Here is a 16958-nt window from a genome sequence, read left to right as displayed (position 1 = left end):
AATGTAACTTTTTGATTACACCTCATTAATAAACATTTGTATTTACTTTTAATAATTCCTACATATCTACTGATGCTGATTGTATAAAAATTAAAAATTTACGTTTAGATTTTTATGGCTTTGTAAACTATTTTTGAACATTTTCTATTTATGATTTTAAAATCTCTAAAAATACACATTTTATTTTTTGTCTCAGGAACAGGTTTGCAAAATTTACGTTCAAATTTATAAATGAAATTATAATTAAACAATTATTTATTTATTAATTTTTTATTTTAATTATTAGGAGTTTCGTTGACTAAATTATTGGTACTATTATTCTTATCACAAAATCTAATGTTGGTTTTAACCACTGAACATTCAAAGTCTAGTTCAAATGACAATTTGTTAAATTTTTCTCTAAATTTGAAGAATACATCCTTTTTCAAAAGTACAACTCTAATCCTTTTGGCTTTAGTTTATAAATTTCATAAATTATTTCTAAGTTTTATTTATTTATATTATTATATTATTATTTTATTTAATTTACAAATCAGTATGTTTACATAACACATATAAATATTAAATATGTTACAACTTCAAGAGTTTTATTTTGGTGAGAGGCAAATAAAGATAATCCATTGTAAAAAAAAATTAAATATCTATAAGTTATTTTTTATAATGTTTATTTGAAAAAGAAAAACTAAAGTAACGTTACAGATGAAAGACAACTTATATAATATTACATAATAACATAATAGCAGAAGTGTAATAATTTTATAAACATGTATATTTACATAATTATAATGTGAAATGAATTAATTTAATGTAACAAGGTAAGATAATATAAGTAACAATAACAACTTTTATTGAACATAACTGATCTATATAAAATAAACTATGTATTAACTAAAATAATTCTTAGATGAAAAATAAAACATCTTATGCATTATGTAATTTGCAAATCAAATTAAAAAGATCTCTAAATATTAAATTATTTACTAAACAAGTGGTTCCCAAACTTTCTTGAATTATGATTGTTTTAACATTATTGTGGGTATTTTATGTTTGCTCTCTTGACTACAAAAATTAAAATATTAAATTACTTTTAATGAATAATGTCATAGTGTTGTTCCACCACAGTTGGACCTCTGCTTGGGACAAAAAAAAAAAAAATAACACTTTTACTTTAAACAATAAAAGTTGATTCACCTCTGAACTTGTTTCATATCTCTACACTCTGCAGAAATAGTTTTAGGAACAACTGGTTTGTCTGAACTTTATTAAATTGCACACATAACATTTATTCAACTTACAATTAATGACATTTTTACAATGTGTCGCACCAGTATCATAGCAATTCTAACAATTCCACTGAAAAAATAGGTATAACATAAATTAATTAAACAGAATTTATCAACAGCTTTGATCAGTCAAAAACTTCCACGTCCACTGAAGAAGTAATCAAAGATCAATAAATCCCAGTAAATACTAATCGATTAAAAATTGTAATAAATAACATTTCTTAGTAACAATTAGCTGAAGTCCAAATAAAAAAAATAATTTTCATACTCCGCTACAAGAAATGCTGAATTAAAATTTCAACATAAAACAAATGTATCATTCACTTACAAATGCTACTTCTACCATGTTGTTTCAATTTCATATAAGTGAATGCAATACAATATACTCACAGCCTATTTTATTCATTCTACTTAATCAACAGGGTTTTATAGTATAAACAGTTCAAATGCAAGTCCTAATTTCCTTGTGTGAATATTAATTAACAGAATTGGATCATCTTTTTAGCCATACAAAACTCCAAACCAATAATATTTTCTTCAACCCTGTTGAATAGAAATAAATATTTTAATAACTAATCGTATATTTATATATATATATTTTTTTTACTATAAAGTTGTTTTGACATTGGTAAGAGACAAAAAGAATTTATTCATAATGAATAGAAAAAAACAATACTTTTAAAGAAAAATCTCATGATCAAACTGTTACATTAATTAATTTTAATCGATATGAATATTAATAATGTATTTCATGAATAAAATAATGTTTGACAAATAAACAATATATTTTGGACAAAAAATGTGATAATTAATAGTGAATGAGTATGGTAAAACTGGGAATGCAAAATCAATTTATACTTATTCATTAAAATGTAATTAATAATTCTTCTTGAATACTGTTGGACCTGGCTAAGGGACCTTTACCAACAACCGTATTGCTTAATGGATCCCATTGAGTTGCTTCTTCAGTACGCTTAGAGTGATATTTATCAGAGAATTCCTGAAACAAAAAATAATTTACTTATTACTGTTACTGTGGAAATAAAAATAAAATGCAAGAAACACTGATTACAATATTATCACTTTTTCAAAATAAGCTGCACCTTACTTGCAAAGCCTGTATCATTTGATTCGACGTAAAGGTGAATAAAAGAAGTCTCTCTATCAATTCCTATTATACATTTTTTGTCTTCCTAAATATTAACTCATTTTTTGTTTCTTCCTTACATGTAAGTCATTTTTACTATACTTATGTTCTTGATTTCTTTGACATCAAGAACACATTTTCTTTATTTCTTAATATTTTACTATACTTATGTTCTTGATTTCTTTGACATCAAGAACACATTTTCTTTATTTCTTAATATTTTCTTTAACAATCTGCTATGTCAAGTTTCTGTATCACCATAACCTATACATCTTATGAAATCTTATTAGTGTCATACACTTTACCTCTTTACAATTTGACAAACCTCATCTCTGGGTTCTGCGACCAAAACTACATCTTAAAGATTAATGATATACTTTATTATTTAAATTTTTACATTATCATAGATGTTTAATGTTCAGTACTAAAGTAAACAGAAATATGGGTAAATGAGTGTTGAATATTTGTTACCATCAACAAGTATGCAATCAACTAAGTAGCTTTAGTTTTACTATATCTGCATCTCAAATGATAAAGTAACCAACCAAATGAGTATAACAAGGCCTTGCATTCATATCCTAACTTAGGTGTCATTTTTTCATTGATCAAAATTTTTACCACTGATCAATGAACATTAGTGTGTCCAATCAATCAAAATGGTTTTATACCAATTAAATGTAAAAGAAACATTGATGGTTGGAACGGTAAAACATAACTGACAAGAATTTGAAGCAGGTACAAAGTGGTATTAAGTACAATCACTGATTGGGGTGATATAACTGTTCGTTGTCAGAGAATATATTATTGTAGACTAATAATGCAAGGGATGGTTAAAATGTAATGCTCAGTGCTCATAACTTCCAAATGAAACAAATATGGCATAAAAGGTACATTTTATTTAGCACAAAAACTTATTTTTATTTTTCCACGGAATCACCATTTATAGGTACACATTTCTTCTAATGGTGAACCAGTTTTCTTATGCTGCCAATGAAGAATGTTGGCAGTCTTTCCTTGATACCCAACCTCACTGCGGCCTTCAGTTTATTATCTACAGTGAAATGAATACCCTTAATATCCCTCTTTAATTCTATAAAGAAATGAAAATAATAGGGCGCCAAATATGGTTAATATGGAAGGTGTAGAATAGGTTCAAATTTTAACTTCATACGGAGCCTTGGCGGTTGCATACAATATGTGTGGCTGAGCATTATAGTTTTGCAGAATTAACGACTTCATGGATTGTTGAATACAACACCCATGTCTCTCAAGGTATTTTAACATCTCTATGTGCCACACACAATTTACAGTCAACCCATCTTCCAGGTAATCAGTTATATGCAAGTGTTTTGAATTCCAGGAGACTGTAAAGAGAATTTTTTTCCAGAAGGTTGTGTTTTGAATTTTTTGATCAAGTCAAAACCATACTACCAGTATTCCATATTCTGTTATTTTTCTTCTTGGTATTAATGATGCATTCAAGTTTTGTCCCCAGTAAAAATATTGAAGAGGAAGTCATCTCCCTTGTCATGACAATTTTTCCGAAGCTGTTCGCAATACTCCTTTTATTGTTTATGATCTTTTATTTGAGTCTGCATGGCATCCATTGTGAATAGATTTTATGGTAGCCCAAGTGCAATAATGTATCCTAAGCATTTTTTTTCAGTATGCTTATTTGGGTGGCAATGTGCTATAGTGTAATGTGATGGTCACTTGAATGAATTCATCTATCTTCTTTACAATGTTTCACATCAATTACAAAAACCAGTCGACCACAGTGAGGTTCACCTTCAATATTCCCTCAACCAGTTTCTGATGCATAAAATTTTACTGCCCATCTACTCACAGTACTTTTATTAACAGTTTATCACCATAAACTGTTTTTAGACGATGATGAAAGTTACTAGCGTTCATTATCTCTGCTGTTAAAAATTAAAAAAATATCTACACAGACAATGAAGGAGTACTTAACTCCGTAATAATGGTGACTGACAAAAACTAAGAGAGTATGGGTCAACGAGTTTTGGAACATTAGAAGTAAGGGAATAAAACTACAAGAAGGCAGCACTTATTGTTTGTGTGACATTTTGTTCTCCTAGCTGGCCAGTTTATATCACAGTTAGCACACGTGTTCCTACAGCAGCTGTTCTTGGGTTCTATTCTAAGCAAGGGTCCAGCATTCTTTCATTGTTTATTTCTCCCATTTTAGTGTCATTTATAAAATATGCAACAGACTGCAGACTATTTAATATTTATTCCTCTTATTTTAAGGTTCCAAATTGATTTTTATTTAATTTTACGGATTTTAAACTTACAGAACCAATTTATTATTATTTATTATTGTTGCCATGTACATGTCGAGCTTCAAATTTATTGGTGAGCACAACACTAGCTGTTCAGATGTCAGCAGGAGTACAGTATACCTACGTGTCTACATAAGCGCCACCAAGCTAGCTGACCATGCAACTCTCCCACCACTCGCAGGCGCCTATAAAACAGCAAATGACAGAACAAATTTTTAGTTCTTCGTCAACCACCACCTGGAGAAGAAGATGATGGAAGAAGCTCCCTCCAACATGGGATCTCCTGGTGGATGCAAACATCACCGCCGAAGCAGCAAGCCTGACCAGCCCACCGAGGGAGTCGCTGGGTGTGGATGCTACCTTCCTGCCCCAGCTTGCTGGGATTCAAGCACCCGAATTAAAGATTTATTTATATAACATATATATATATATATATATATTTTGTTAATGAAACTTTTACTATACACAAAAAGAAGTTAAAAATAATAACTGCACATACCTTAAGTCTATTACCAAGAAACACAGCTCGTTCTCTTCTCTTTATCATATACTCTGTTGGAAGAAGCCACCTGTGTTCATGACACTCCTCAGCGGTAGGTCTTTTACTGTAAAATAAATATACATAATGGTACTGAGATGAGGTTTTTCTCAAGATAAAAAATTTATAAATTTCTTATAAGTGTTAGGGATAAATTCTTATGGAATAATGTTATTCACTTATTTGATATCAATGTAATGAAAATCCTGGCATCAAATATGAGCCTTAGTCTATTAAAATTCTAATTTTTCACTGACTTCATTATTCTCAAGCTGTGAACTTTTTTAATTACTTAATGATGTTTACTAATATGATACATGTCTACAAATTAAACATCATTATTAGCACTTTTGAGAACTGTTCTCCTTATATTGTGTTACTTATAAACACAATATTATTGATTTCTATATGATTCAGAGTATAGAAATGAAATAAAATATTAAAAAGTATCACATCACAGAAAGTTTTACCATCAGTAAAATAAATTAAAGAACCAGTATATCATCAGTATTATTTTTTGTATTGGTGAATTATTTATATAATATTTCACTACCTTAAAAACCAGAAGGGCAACTTACAGGAATAATTGTGTAATGAAAGCATTATGGTACAAGTCATATTAAAAATGAAATTAAAATCTTTAGGCGTTTCTCTTTAAACAGAGCTTGGCCGCTTAAAGACAATAGCCAAAAAGCTTTTGATCTCCTACTTGAAAAAAATTGAACAGCATCAATTCGTTTGTCAGACAGAATGAAATAAACAGTGGTATATATGAAGAAGAATGCACATAATTTACTTACCTTGGAGTTCGTTTGAATATAAGCATAATAAATCTAGTCGCTTCTTGCGTTAATTCTTTGTAAAGATGTTCAAATCTGTATCTGACAAAGTTAATATTTCGCCTGGTTTCCTCATTATTGGTACCTGCAAATGGTGATGCTCCGGAGAGTAATATGTATGCTAAAATACCAACTGACCAAATATCTGATTGTGGAAATGCAGGCTCTTCGCTTAACACCTCAGGTGCTGGAAAATAATTTAATTCAAATCTATTAATAAGTATAAAAATAATTATTATTAACAGTGTAAAATTCTGCTTCTGTTTTATATATCTCAGATCTAATTTAAATCATAGTTACATTAAACATTATTATACTGGGTCTTTATTTAAGTTTAACTCTTTATTAATGCTATGAATAAAGCAATAAGAAAAAATCCACTAGACCTATTTTTCTTTTATTAACTAGCAACTGTATGGTAAGAATGACAAGCAGTCTTAAATAAATTTGAAAAAAAAAAAATCTAATTTCTTGGATTGATCAAAATCCCATTTCAGTTTTAAAACAAGCTTGTGGTGTTCAAAAGTATTATTGATAATGTGTTTAATGTTACAGTTCAGGAAGGACACCATCTCACGCACTACTCCCACATCTACTGGATGGAAAAAGATTAGTGCAATTTGCAGATCAACAAAGCAATCTATTCTCGGGCCTATTCATGAAGAACTCCTTTCATCATCTTCTGCAGGAGCAAATGAGCTTAGCAAATTCTTTCCATTTGGTGTCTCTCACTTCATCATATAGTAACGAATTTCAGAGGCACAAGATACAGTTGGAAGTATTACTGCTAAACATTGGTGATTCGATCGGTGAATTAAATGCTCCATTCACATTCAACAAGTTGTCACATGCACTTAGAAACTCCTGTGACACCTCCCCTGGACCTGGCAACATTCGTGTTGGTATGCTGTTGCATCTTCCTCAACTGGCATTACAACACCTATTGAACGTTTATAATGATTTATTCTCTGCCCAAGTCTTTCCACCCACCTGGTCAGAAGCCATTGTCGTACCAATACTTAAACCTCGTAAAGACAAAGCAAGCCCCTCAAGCTACCACCCTATCCCAATGACAAGTGTCTTATGCAAAGTAATGGAGAGAATGGTGAATTGCAGCCTTACTTGGTACATGGAGAAACATGGCCTTTTATCTCCAGAACAGTGTGATTTCCAACAAAGATGATCCTCCATTGACCATTTAGTGTCAATGGAGATAGCTATTCAAAACACTTTCCTACTACAACAGCGCCTCGTCACTATCTTCTTTGATATCAGCAAGGCTTTTGACACGGCCTGGCAATGTGGTGTTCTACGTACCCTCAAAGAATGGGGAGTCAAGGGGAATATGCTTGATTTTATTAGGAGTTTCTTAAATGACTGAACTTTGTCTGTATTGGGAATTCTCTCTTGGGTAGCGTCATCTTGGAGAATGGGATACCTCAAGGGAGTGTATTAAGTGCCACCTTATTTTCTACAGCCATCAACAGTATTACTAAATGTGTGCAGCCACCTGTCTCATGTTCTTTATTTGTTGATGATTTTGCTATATATATTGTGTCCTATGCAGCCAAAGCAGAGAGACTACTACTAAACATTATATCTTGCCTTGAAGCTTGGTCAAAGGTTACCAGCTTCACCTTCTCACCTGAGAAAATAAAATGTGTAGTCTTTTCTTGTCTGTGGAACCCCTTTTTTCCAGAAGTTTTTCTCAGTGGAGAACTAACTACTATCTCTTCTGATTTTAAATTTTTGGGGTTAATTTTTGATAGCCATTTTACGTGGGTCTAGCCTAACTACTAATTGGGGTGCTGATCAGTCATGTATGTTGCGTTTTTACTATTCCTTAGTTCGTTCCTGTTTAGATTATGGTTGTGTCGCCTACTCTTCAGTGCGCAATACTATGCTTAAAATGCTGGATGCTGTACATCATGCTTTCCTTTGGCTTACTACAAGTGCCCTTAGATCAAGCCCTGTCGTAAGCATCTTTGTTGACTGTGATAAGGCATCACTTTGGAATAGACAGGACCAGTTTTTAGCATTTTATTTTGCTTGTCTTAAAGAATAGTCAAATCACCCCGCTTTTGATGTAGTTCTTTGGAAATCCTTATCTTCGAAGATATGAGTATCATCCATGTTACACCGCATCTGTAGGTATTCGTGCCCGGCATTTACTACACCTTATGAAAGTTGACACACCTTCCATTTTTCCAGTTTATCCGTGTTTGTATCCTCCGTGGAGAATCAAGCTTATTAATTTTATATTTGACCTCACGATATGCAATAAAGAATCAACACCACCTATTTTCTTTCAGCAAATGTTTCTTCATATTCTTTCCCGGACAAATTCAGATGCAGTAGTATACACAGATGGATCGAAACAGTACAATACCGTTGGATGCGCATTTATTGTCAATGACCAAACCTACATGTTTGGTCTACCCGGTCTTACGAGTGTCTTTACTGCTGAACTATACACTATACATAAGACTTTGAATATCATTAACCCTAAGTACTTATTTGTAGCGACCTGTGCAGTGCTCTGTTAGCGTTAGAAAATTTTTATTCCAAGCATCCTATTTTATTCGCCAGGTTGAACCATCACAACACACAAGTGAGTTTCTACTGGATCCCTAGCCACGTGGGGATTCCGGGTAATGAATATGCAGATTCTGCTGCTAAAGACACATGTAGTCAACCATCCTTCACTAACCATGTTACTACATGCGACTTTATTAACTATGTCAAACACGCACTTCACACGAGGTAGCAAGACGATTAGATTGCGACAGTTGACAACAAACTTCACTAAATTAAAGATACTGTGTTGCCATGGGATTCCTCTCACAAGAAAACTTGCTCAGAGGAAGTGGTCCTCTGCCGATTGCAGATAGAATATATGAGAGCTATTCACGGGTACCTGATGTCAGCAGAAAATGCACCGATACAAGTGCAAGTGCCACATCCTTGTGGATTGTATACGTTATGTGGCCTTGTGTCATAAATTTAAATTGCCCAGGAATTTTCGTCAAATCCTGGGCATAATAAAGAGGTTTTGAACCGAACATTTTTATTTTTCCTAAGAATTAGTATTTTACATACTTTTTAATAGTGCTTTTAAAATTTTATTTTATGTACGGTAGTTGTATATTTTTGTATTTAACATTTTTTTTACTGTTATTTAACATTTTATTTTGTCCTTGTTTTTAGTATTTTAGTTCTGTTTTTAAAGTTCTACTTTCAGTTTCTATTTTCTTTTAATATTGCTGTTGTCTTACTAGATTTTATATTTTATTTTTATATTCCATTTTTTTTTTCCCGGGCGATGATAACACAAAACTGTTTTTCGCTCAGAAAACAAAAGAAAGGCTGTTTTCCCAGAATCTTTTGAGAAATAATTTCCCTTTGCATAAAAAATTCAAACTGAATGAAGTAAGCAATTACAGGGGGATTTCCTCCCTGGACCCCTTTCCAAGCTCTTCAGGGGTGTGTTATTGCAAAGAATGGATGACGGGATGAGAAGCAAACCGTCCCAGAATGAATTCAGGCAAGTATCTGAAAGGTCTGCTCAGACTTTGATAAAATTTTTAATTTATATAGCATTACAATGCTTAAAGTTAAAATGAGGGAAGCAAATTTCCTTTTTCTTTTGTAGATCTAATGATAGCATCAATACAAGTGAATTATTTTAGAATTAGGAATATTAAAGAAAATTTTGAAACTTAAATAATAATCTTAAATAACAGTCTGGAATCATGTATCTAGCTTAATGGAGGCAGAAAAGATTTTTTCAGATTACTTGTTGATTAAGTTAAGGATGTTTATTATCATCTTTATTGGTTCTATTCATTAATGATTTGCATGAGTGTACAGGTGTGAATCATTGGATTGATGATAAATATTAGATTGTTATTTACATGTGTACAATCTTATTTTAATTGCATTTGATCCATTTAATTGCATTTTAATTGAAGGTACTGATCAATAAATAAAATGTTTATTGTGGTAGATGGAAATACGTGATTAATTTAGAAAAGTAAAAATAAAAGTTTTTACACAAGAATGTTTTAGATCTACTGAGAAATGGCAGTTTGATTCAGAAGTCACTGAAGTAGTTAAATACAATATATTTGAAGTCATATTTATGTCTAAATTAGGCTACATGTATCATTCAAGAGAAAAGGTTAAAGCTGTCAAATTTGCAATAATAACACATGGAAAATCCTTTTTGTGAAAGAAACAGTACTTGTTTGAGACAGCAGAGAGAGTTATTTTCACATATGTACATGTGTAATGGGAAAAGAATTGGAAAAATTTCAAAGATTCTATCTAAAGAATCTATATGATCTTTTCAGAAACTCAAATTACATTTTATATTTGGAAACTGATTTATATCCCATGCTGGTTTATAGACAGATTAAATACATTCTCAAGGTTCTGAAATTCCCAGAAAGTAGGTACCTGCAAATTATTTATTATCCAGTGTGGGTGATTTTTAGAGAATGGTTTTTATAACCATTCTCTAATAATTAGATAAGCAACTAATTTCTAAACATTCTGGTAATGATTTACCGGCTAGGGAAATTACAGGAGACTTAATTCTGATACAATTAAAAGAACAGTCGAAAAGAGTCTGACTGAAAGAACTAATAGAGAACACTCATGATATATTTTTTTTAATTTAATGGAAATCTAGGAGAAAAACCTTTTTAACAGACAGCACTAAACACTTCTAAAAATTCTGTACTTTGGACTAAAAGTTCAATATTAACTGTAATAATTTTGAAGAAATATACAGACAGATCTGTTCTCTTTGTCTAACAGATTTCTTTTATTTGGAGAGTATAGTTCCATTTTTTAGTAGGTGTTGTGCTGTATTTGCAGAATTTAAGAAAAGCATACTGGAAGTGCAGGAGATGAGTAAGACTCAATGCAGGGCAATATTGGGTAATATTAGTGGGAATCTTTAGATTAAAGGAAACAAATGGTTTGGACATTTAATTTTTAAGTAAGTATGGAAATATTTGATTTGATTTTCAGTTAAATTTATTTTATAAATTTTTGTGTATATGGATTTATTATTTAAATGATAAAATAATTTATGTCACTCAATTATTTTTACTGAAAAAAAGTGTATACACCTAATTAAGAATAAATAGCAATAACAGTGGTGGTAACAATGATAACTAAAAATAGGATAATTTTATTGTAATTAGTAAATTTTAATAATTTAAATATCATAATGCATGTTGTAATCATTGTTGATGTAGTGGGAATGAATATTTCCGATTAAAATTATAGATAATGATAAAAATTATCATTATTGCTATTATTTTTTTTTGTATGGGCATCAACTTTCAAGGTCATTAGCCCTTGTCACATTGTTTAAAAAAAATAAATAAAATCGCTAGCAGGATATAAAATTTTACAGGTTATAAAGAATTCTGACAGTTACATAAAACACAAAAACAAAAATAAAACAACCACAGTGAAATAAAATACTAAAAAAAAAAAAAATTGTAAGACTATACCATGGAAATTTGAGAACTCTATGTTCAGGTGCCTTCAATAAAAGCTTCTCAGTCAAACATAACACATACTGACTTCATCAAAAGCTTACTTCAAACATGTTACTAATTTTCTGGCATGTAGGTAAGCAACTAATTTCTCTTCTTTGCCATTTTCTAAATCAGCAGCAATATTATTTCTTAGTCCATATCTCTTTCTGAGGTTTCCATGTATTGTACAGTCTTCAGTAAATGCTTAACAATATGTGGTTTATCATATACACTGCACACTGCCTGGTTAACAAGTATGGATTTGTTATTCACGTGTGACCGATTCTGAGTTTGGTCACTGCTACTTGTTCTTGGTAAGTCAGTTTCACATTGCTTTTCCAATTACATGGAATAGTTTTAATTGGACTTTATTTTGTATTTGGTCTTCACCATTCATTAGTCCACTTGTTTCTGATAGTATTAGTTAGACGATTCTTAACATCTCCCATGCAAATAAGGATTACTCTTACAAACTGTTGCCCATCCTGGCAGCTTCGTCTGCAATTTCATTTTCTGAAATAACAGCATACCCTGGAATCCATACAAATACGCTGCTATCTCATTCAGTTTAACACATATAGAATTCACAGGATGTTTGTGTACTGATTCTAACTACTTGCAGATTTGTATTTACTTCAACCACTTCATTGGTAGCTCTAGTTGAAATTAATAAGGCTACTCCATCTCTAACTCTTATACTTGGTGGTTGATCTCACTGATAAATATCATAAAGTCTTAAACTGAAATTTACATCTTGGTAAAAATATGTTTCTTGGAGACATATAGAAATACCATTCACACTTCATGAATCAATTGTTGGAATTCAAGGATGTTTGACAAACATCCACTGGTGTTCCATTGCAAAATCTTCTCATTTATATTAGAAGGTTAATTTCTGAGTTTTGACCAGCCCTTTTTTATAATTTTTCTATCCTCTGAACTACTTTGTGTTCTAGTAGCATGTCAGCCTGTGTAGCTCCTAGCCTCCGAGTCCAAGAAAGCAGCAGATGAGTGCAGGCATGGCTTGACATAGGTGCCGATTCAGAGGCAAGAGCAGGAGACAAACCCTCAGCAGGGATTGCATCAGCCACTGTCTCAGAAAGGGGGGAAACAAGTCCCCTTGTGTGGTCTCTGAGGTTTAGTTTGTAAGACCATCTGAGAAGAACACGGCTTTTAAGCCTCCACAAGGCTTTTGAAGCTTTCTTAACTAGTTCATTTGTCAGACTATACCTTAACTTCAAGTTTGCCTTCCTTTTTGTTCTGCTCTGATGCGGTTTTGCTTTTACTGATGGCTGTAATTTGGACAGTATTGTAGTTTCGTTTTGAGAGAGAAATTTCATTTTATTGCCAATTTTTCTCTCTATCATACTAGCCAAACTTGTGGAGCAAGGTTACTAAGAAGCTGATCTGCATCAACATTTCTGTAGGAACAGAAGCTGCTGCCTGAGCATATGTTGTTATTGCTCTTGGTTTGCAGCTGTTTACAATACTTTGGCTTTGAAATAACTGACCTTCTGTAAGATTTTCATTTCTTGAACAGCTACTTCATTTTTGTAAACAGGACAGTTTCTTAATCGACATGAATGCTGTTTTTTTGCAGTTAATGCAGATGGAAGGATCCTTACATGATCCCCTTTGTGAGTTTCTTCCCCACACACACACACACACATATATGAAGTCTCTCGCATTAAGCCGTCGTGTGGCCAAATTGCTGACAATTGAAACTTGAGGCACAAAATATGAGTTACAGCAAAAAAGCTCATACATCCAGATGGATATACCAGCACGTATTTTCTCTGGCAGGCAAGGTCTAGTGAGGACATGAGAGGCAGATGGTAGAACTTTGTTATTTTTTCTCATCCTCAGCCTTTGGCAATTTATTACTCTGTGCATGGACAACCCTTTGACAATTTCTTGCTCTGAACAATTTAATAAATCACGACAAATCACAACACCCTTTGACATAATGTGAGTGCTGTGAGGATTAACACGTGCATCAAACTCACCTACTTTGCTTAAATCAAGAATCTTCTCAATTGGATATCATTGACTGCCTCAATCTAGAGACTGTTGAAAGTCATGTGTATTTTTTGTACTGGGCCATCAGTGCAATTATTTATTTCACGAGCGATAAGAAAAGGGCTATAAATTTCATGAAAGTACCATCTTCTCTCGTAATTACCAGCTAATTAAGTCTGGGTGAACTGTTCTTTGCAGACTCTTCACCTCATGTCAAATTCTTCCTGATTCATGACTCTTCCATTTCACTTCTGGCAACATGGCTGGTTCTAAATGAATGTTTACATGCTCCCTCAGCCACAAAACACTGTTCAAACTGCATGATGAATTAATCCTTCTATAGCAAGGCTAACCACTGGAATACACCCCCACTCCAGGGCTACCAATCCTGGAGGACCAGCCTGGTACTCTGCTGGAACCAGCACATGCACAATCTCTGTACTGATTCCAGTCCACTATTTACTGAAGCTTCAGAGCTCCCACACACCAACATACACAGGGACCTTAATAAATGCTTGCCATCGTCAAGTTTGGAATTTTTCATGTATCCAAAATTTTGACACCATATTCTCATTTAAATTAAATTCAAATAATTTTATTCTCATTTAATTAAGAATTATTTTTTAGTATTAAAGTCACAACTAGTTAACATCTGATTTATCATATTACATTTTTGAAGATATAGGTTTGAATTAAATCTCAAAAAAAAAAAAATTGAATCTGAGATAAGATCATATTTTTTTTGTTATACTGAGGGCTGTAATCTTTAATTATTTTTTTATAAATGATATAGATTACAGTGAAATTAAATAAATTAAACATTAAAAATATATTTAATGTAAATTTGTATTTATTAATAGATTTTGTACGAGTTACATACACAAAAACAAGATTGGATCTGTGGGATATATGACCATATTCTCCTAATTGTCCATGAAGGATAATTTTATAATACTATTCTCCCAATGACCTAAAGCATGATTTTCTAATTAACCGAGTGATTCTATAAATACCTGCTAAATAAGTTATTCATTCTTTCATGGATTCAAAAGGGTTCAGAGAAGAGTTGAAAAAACACACCTGTATATATTCTATCAATCAAGGAAATATATGGAACCAAAAATTTAGGTCTACAACCAGACATTTACGTTCAAATATTAATAACATCATTGTAAAGTCAAAGTGAAGTGACTTGGAAAAACTGCTAGTGTCACGCCAAACTGCACATGGTTTAGTCACAGCAGTAAATAATACATGTTACCTTCTAAACAATATTTTAAGCTTGGCTGAGTTATACATGACATTTTTAACAAGAAAAAACATATGATTATGATAAAACATTATTAGTGCATGATCTTGCTACTTCTGAATTTTATCACATTTTTCCTTTCTAAAATAAGAACAGTTACACAGAAAATAATTTTCTTTTAGTCTTAGCAATAAAAATCAATCAAGAATTTTATTGCATGCAAGCAAGAATGCACCAAAAACAATTTAAAAAAAAGATAAATCACAGATATAAACAAATTTACAAGCAACACTTACAAGAATATTCTAATGATCCAGTCTTTTTAACAACGGTCCCAAGTTTGCTAACAGGTTGAGCTGATCCAAGATCAACCAGTTTAACTTGTACACTTCGAATAGATGCCATAACAATATTATCTGGTTGTACATTAAGATGGCAGAAACCTCTCCAGTGCAGGTAATGTAAAGCATCCAATATCTAAACAGAAAAATTCAAGCATTGTGAAAACTATACTTAAAGAAGTTTTGTAAAATCTATTTGGCTGTTAGACATTTTTAACTTTACATTAATTGTGCTATAAATTGTAAACACAAAAATTTATATGGCTCAATAAAAAAAATCTCATTTTTGCAATGTAATAATTATTGCATAAAAATCAGGCGTACAGAAATCTCAAACTTTATAGAATGTGTTTACTCATTCATTTCAAAATTTTAAATACATAAATATAAAAAAATTCCATTTAACGTGTTTCAGAACATTTGATTAGGACAATACAAAGATTCTATTATAATACCCATAAGTTGGATGATCAGGTTAGTGGAAGAATGTGTGAAATAAATCAAGGAGTCAGACAAGGGTGTCCACTACCACCTACGTTATTTAATTTACACATTGACAATATTATTGAAAATTTACAAAAAATTCTAAAATATTATTGTACGTTAATGATTTAACTTTGGACACAATGTTGTTTGCGGATGGCCAGGTAGTTCTGGCCAGTTCAGAAGCAAATTTGCAATTGGCTGTGTTTAGGTTGTATTCTATACTAAGTCGTACAATTTGGATATGTCTACTAAGAAAAAAAAGGTATGGAGCTTCATAGGTAAGGTACTCATGTGCAAAAAGATAGTGATAAATAATAAGATATTAGACCAAGTAACTGCATTTGATTATCTGGGTTGTCATCTGTCTTTTTTTTAAATCGGAAGATATTGATAACAAGCTGCATAAATTTCAGAAGCTGCTAAGTACCATGCAAAGTATTCTTGTCAGCAATATAAGGAAGGAAAGAGTTATTAAATTTTTACAAAACTACGGTGGTACCGACATTGATGTATGGTTCTGAGACTTGGATTCTTACTTCACATCAAAGTCAAAGAACTGAATATAAGGAAATGAGATTTTTCCTAAATTGTTGAGTTTTGCATTGAAGGATCATATTAGTAGCAATGCGATACATCAGTGATTAGGAGTAGACAGAATGGATGGAAACAGAATTCCAGGGATAATGTGGGATTACAGAGCAGACGGTGTGAGAAAAGTAGGACAGCTGAGGAAGAGATGGAGGCAGCAGTTGTAAGATGTGTGAGACTGAGTGGCTGAGTCTATGTAACGGAACACACTGCATGGCTTAACCAGAACACTCATGATGATGATATGATCTTACTGATAAGTATCATAGCAGTAGAATTATTATAACTATCAATCAAATAAAGAACAATTAGTGCCCTTTTTTCCTATTTTTAAGTTTCACAAACGTTTTCGCAGTGTGCTTTGTTTCATCAGGTGAACAAATATAAATTATAAATTAGTCAATGTTTTAACATTTTTTAGAGATACTCTCTGCCAATGATTAACTGAGAGTAACTAACTAAAGATTAAGATTTCCAAGAGTGTCTCATTACATACTACTACAACTACATATTCAACTCTCAATTTGAATCCTTTATCTGAGTAAATAATTTCTCTCATAAACTGGTATCTGATTGTTATTATTTGTCTTTTATTGAACAAATCTGTCCA

General features: G+C 31.9%; 1 protein-coding gene across 5 annotated transcripts in view; it reads right to left on the bottom strand.

Annotated features, from left to right (window-relative positions):
* Positions 1-1036: 1036 nt before the first annotated feature.
* Positions 1037-16958, bottom strand: part of Obsc (Obscurin) — a 613188-nt gene continuing 597266 nt past the window's right edge. For all 5 annotated transcript variants that reach the window (XM_075359431.1, XM_075359430.1, XM_075359429.1 and 2 more), the window contains 4 exons: positions 15230-15410; positions 6072-6297; positions 5233-5338; positions 1037-2283 (listed from right to left, as the gene is read on the bottom strand). In XM_075359431.1, the coding sequence (XP_075215546.1) occupies positions 2149-2283; positions 5233-5338; positions 6072-6297; positions 15230-15410 (648 nt within the window). In that variant the 3' untranslated portion in view covers positions 1037-2148. The remainder of the gene's footprint in view (positions 2284-5232; positions 5339-6071; positions 6298-15229; positions 15411-16958) is intronic.

This window comes from Lycorma delicatula, chromosome 3 (genome assembly GCF_047948215.1).
Source record: "Lycorma delicatula isolate Av1 chromosome 3, ASM4794821v1, whole genome shotgun sequence".
NCBI classification, from domain to species: Eukaryota; Metazoa; Arthropoda; class Insecta; order Hemiptera; family Fulgoridae; genus Lycorma; species Lycorma delicatula.
This window is presented reverse-complemented; position numbering and strand designations above follow the sequence as displayed.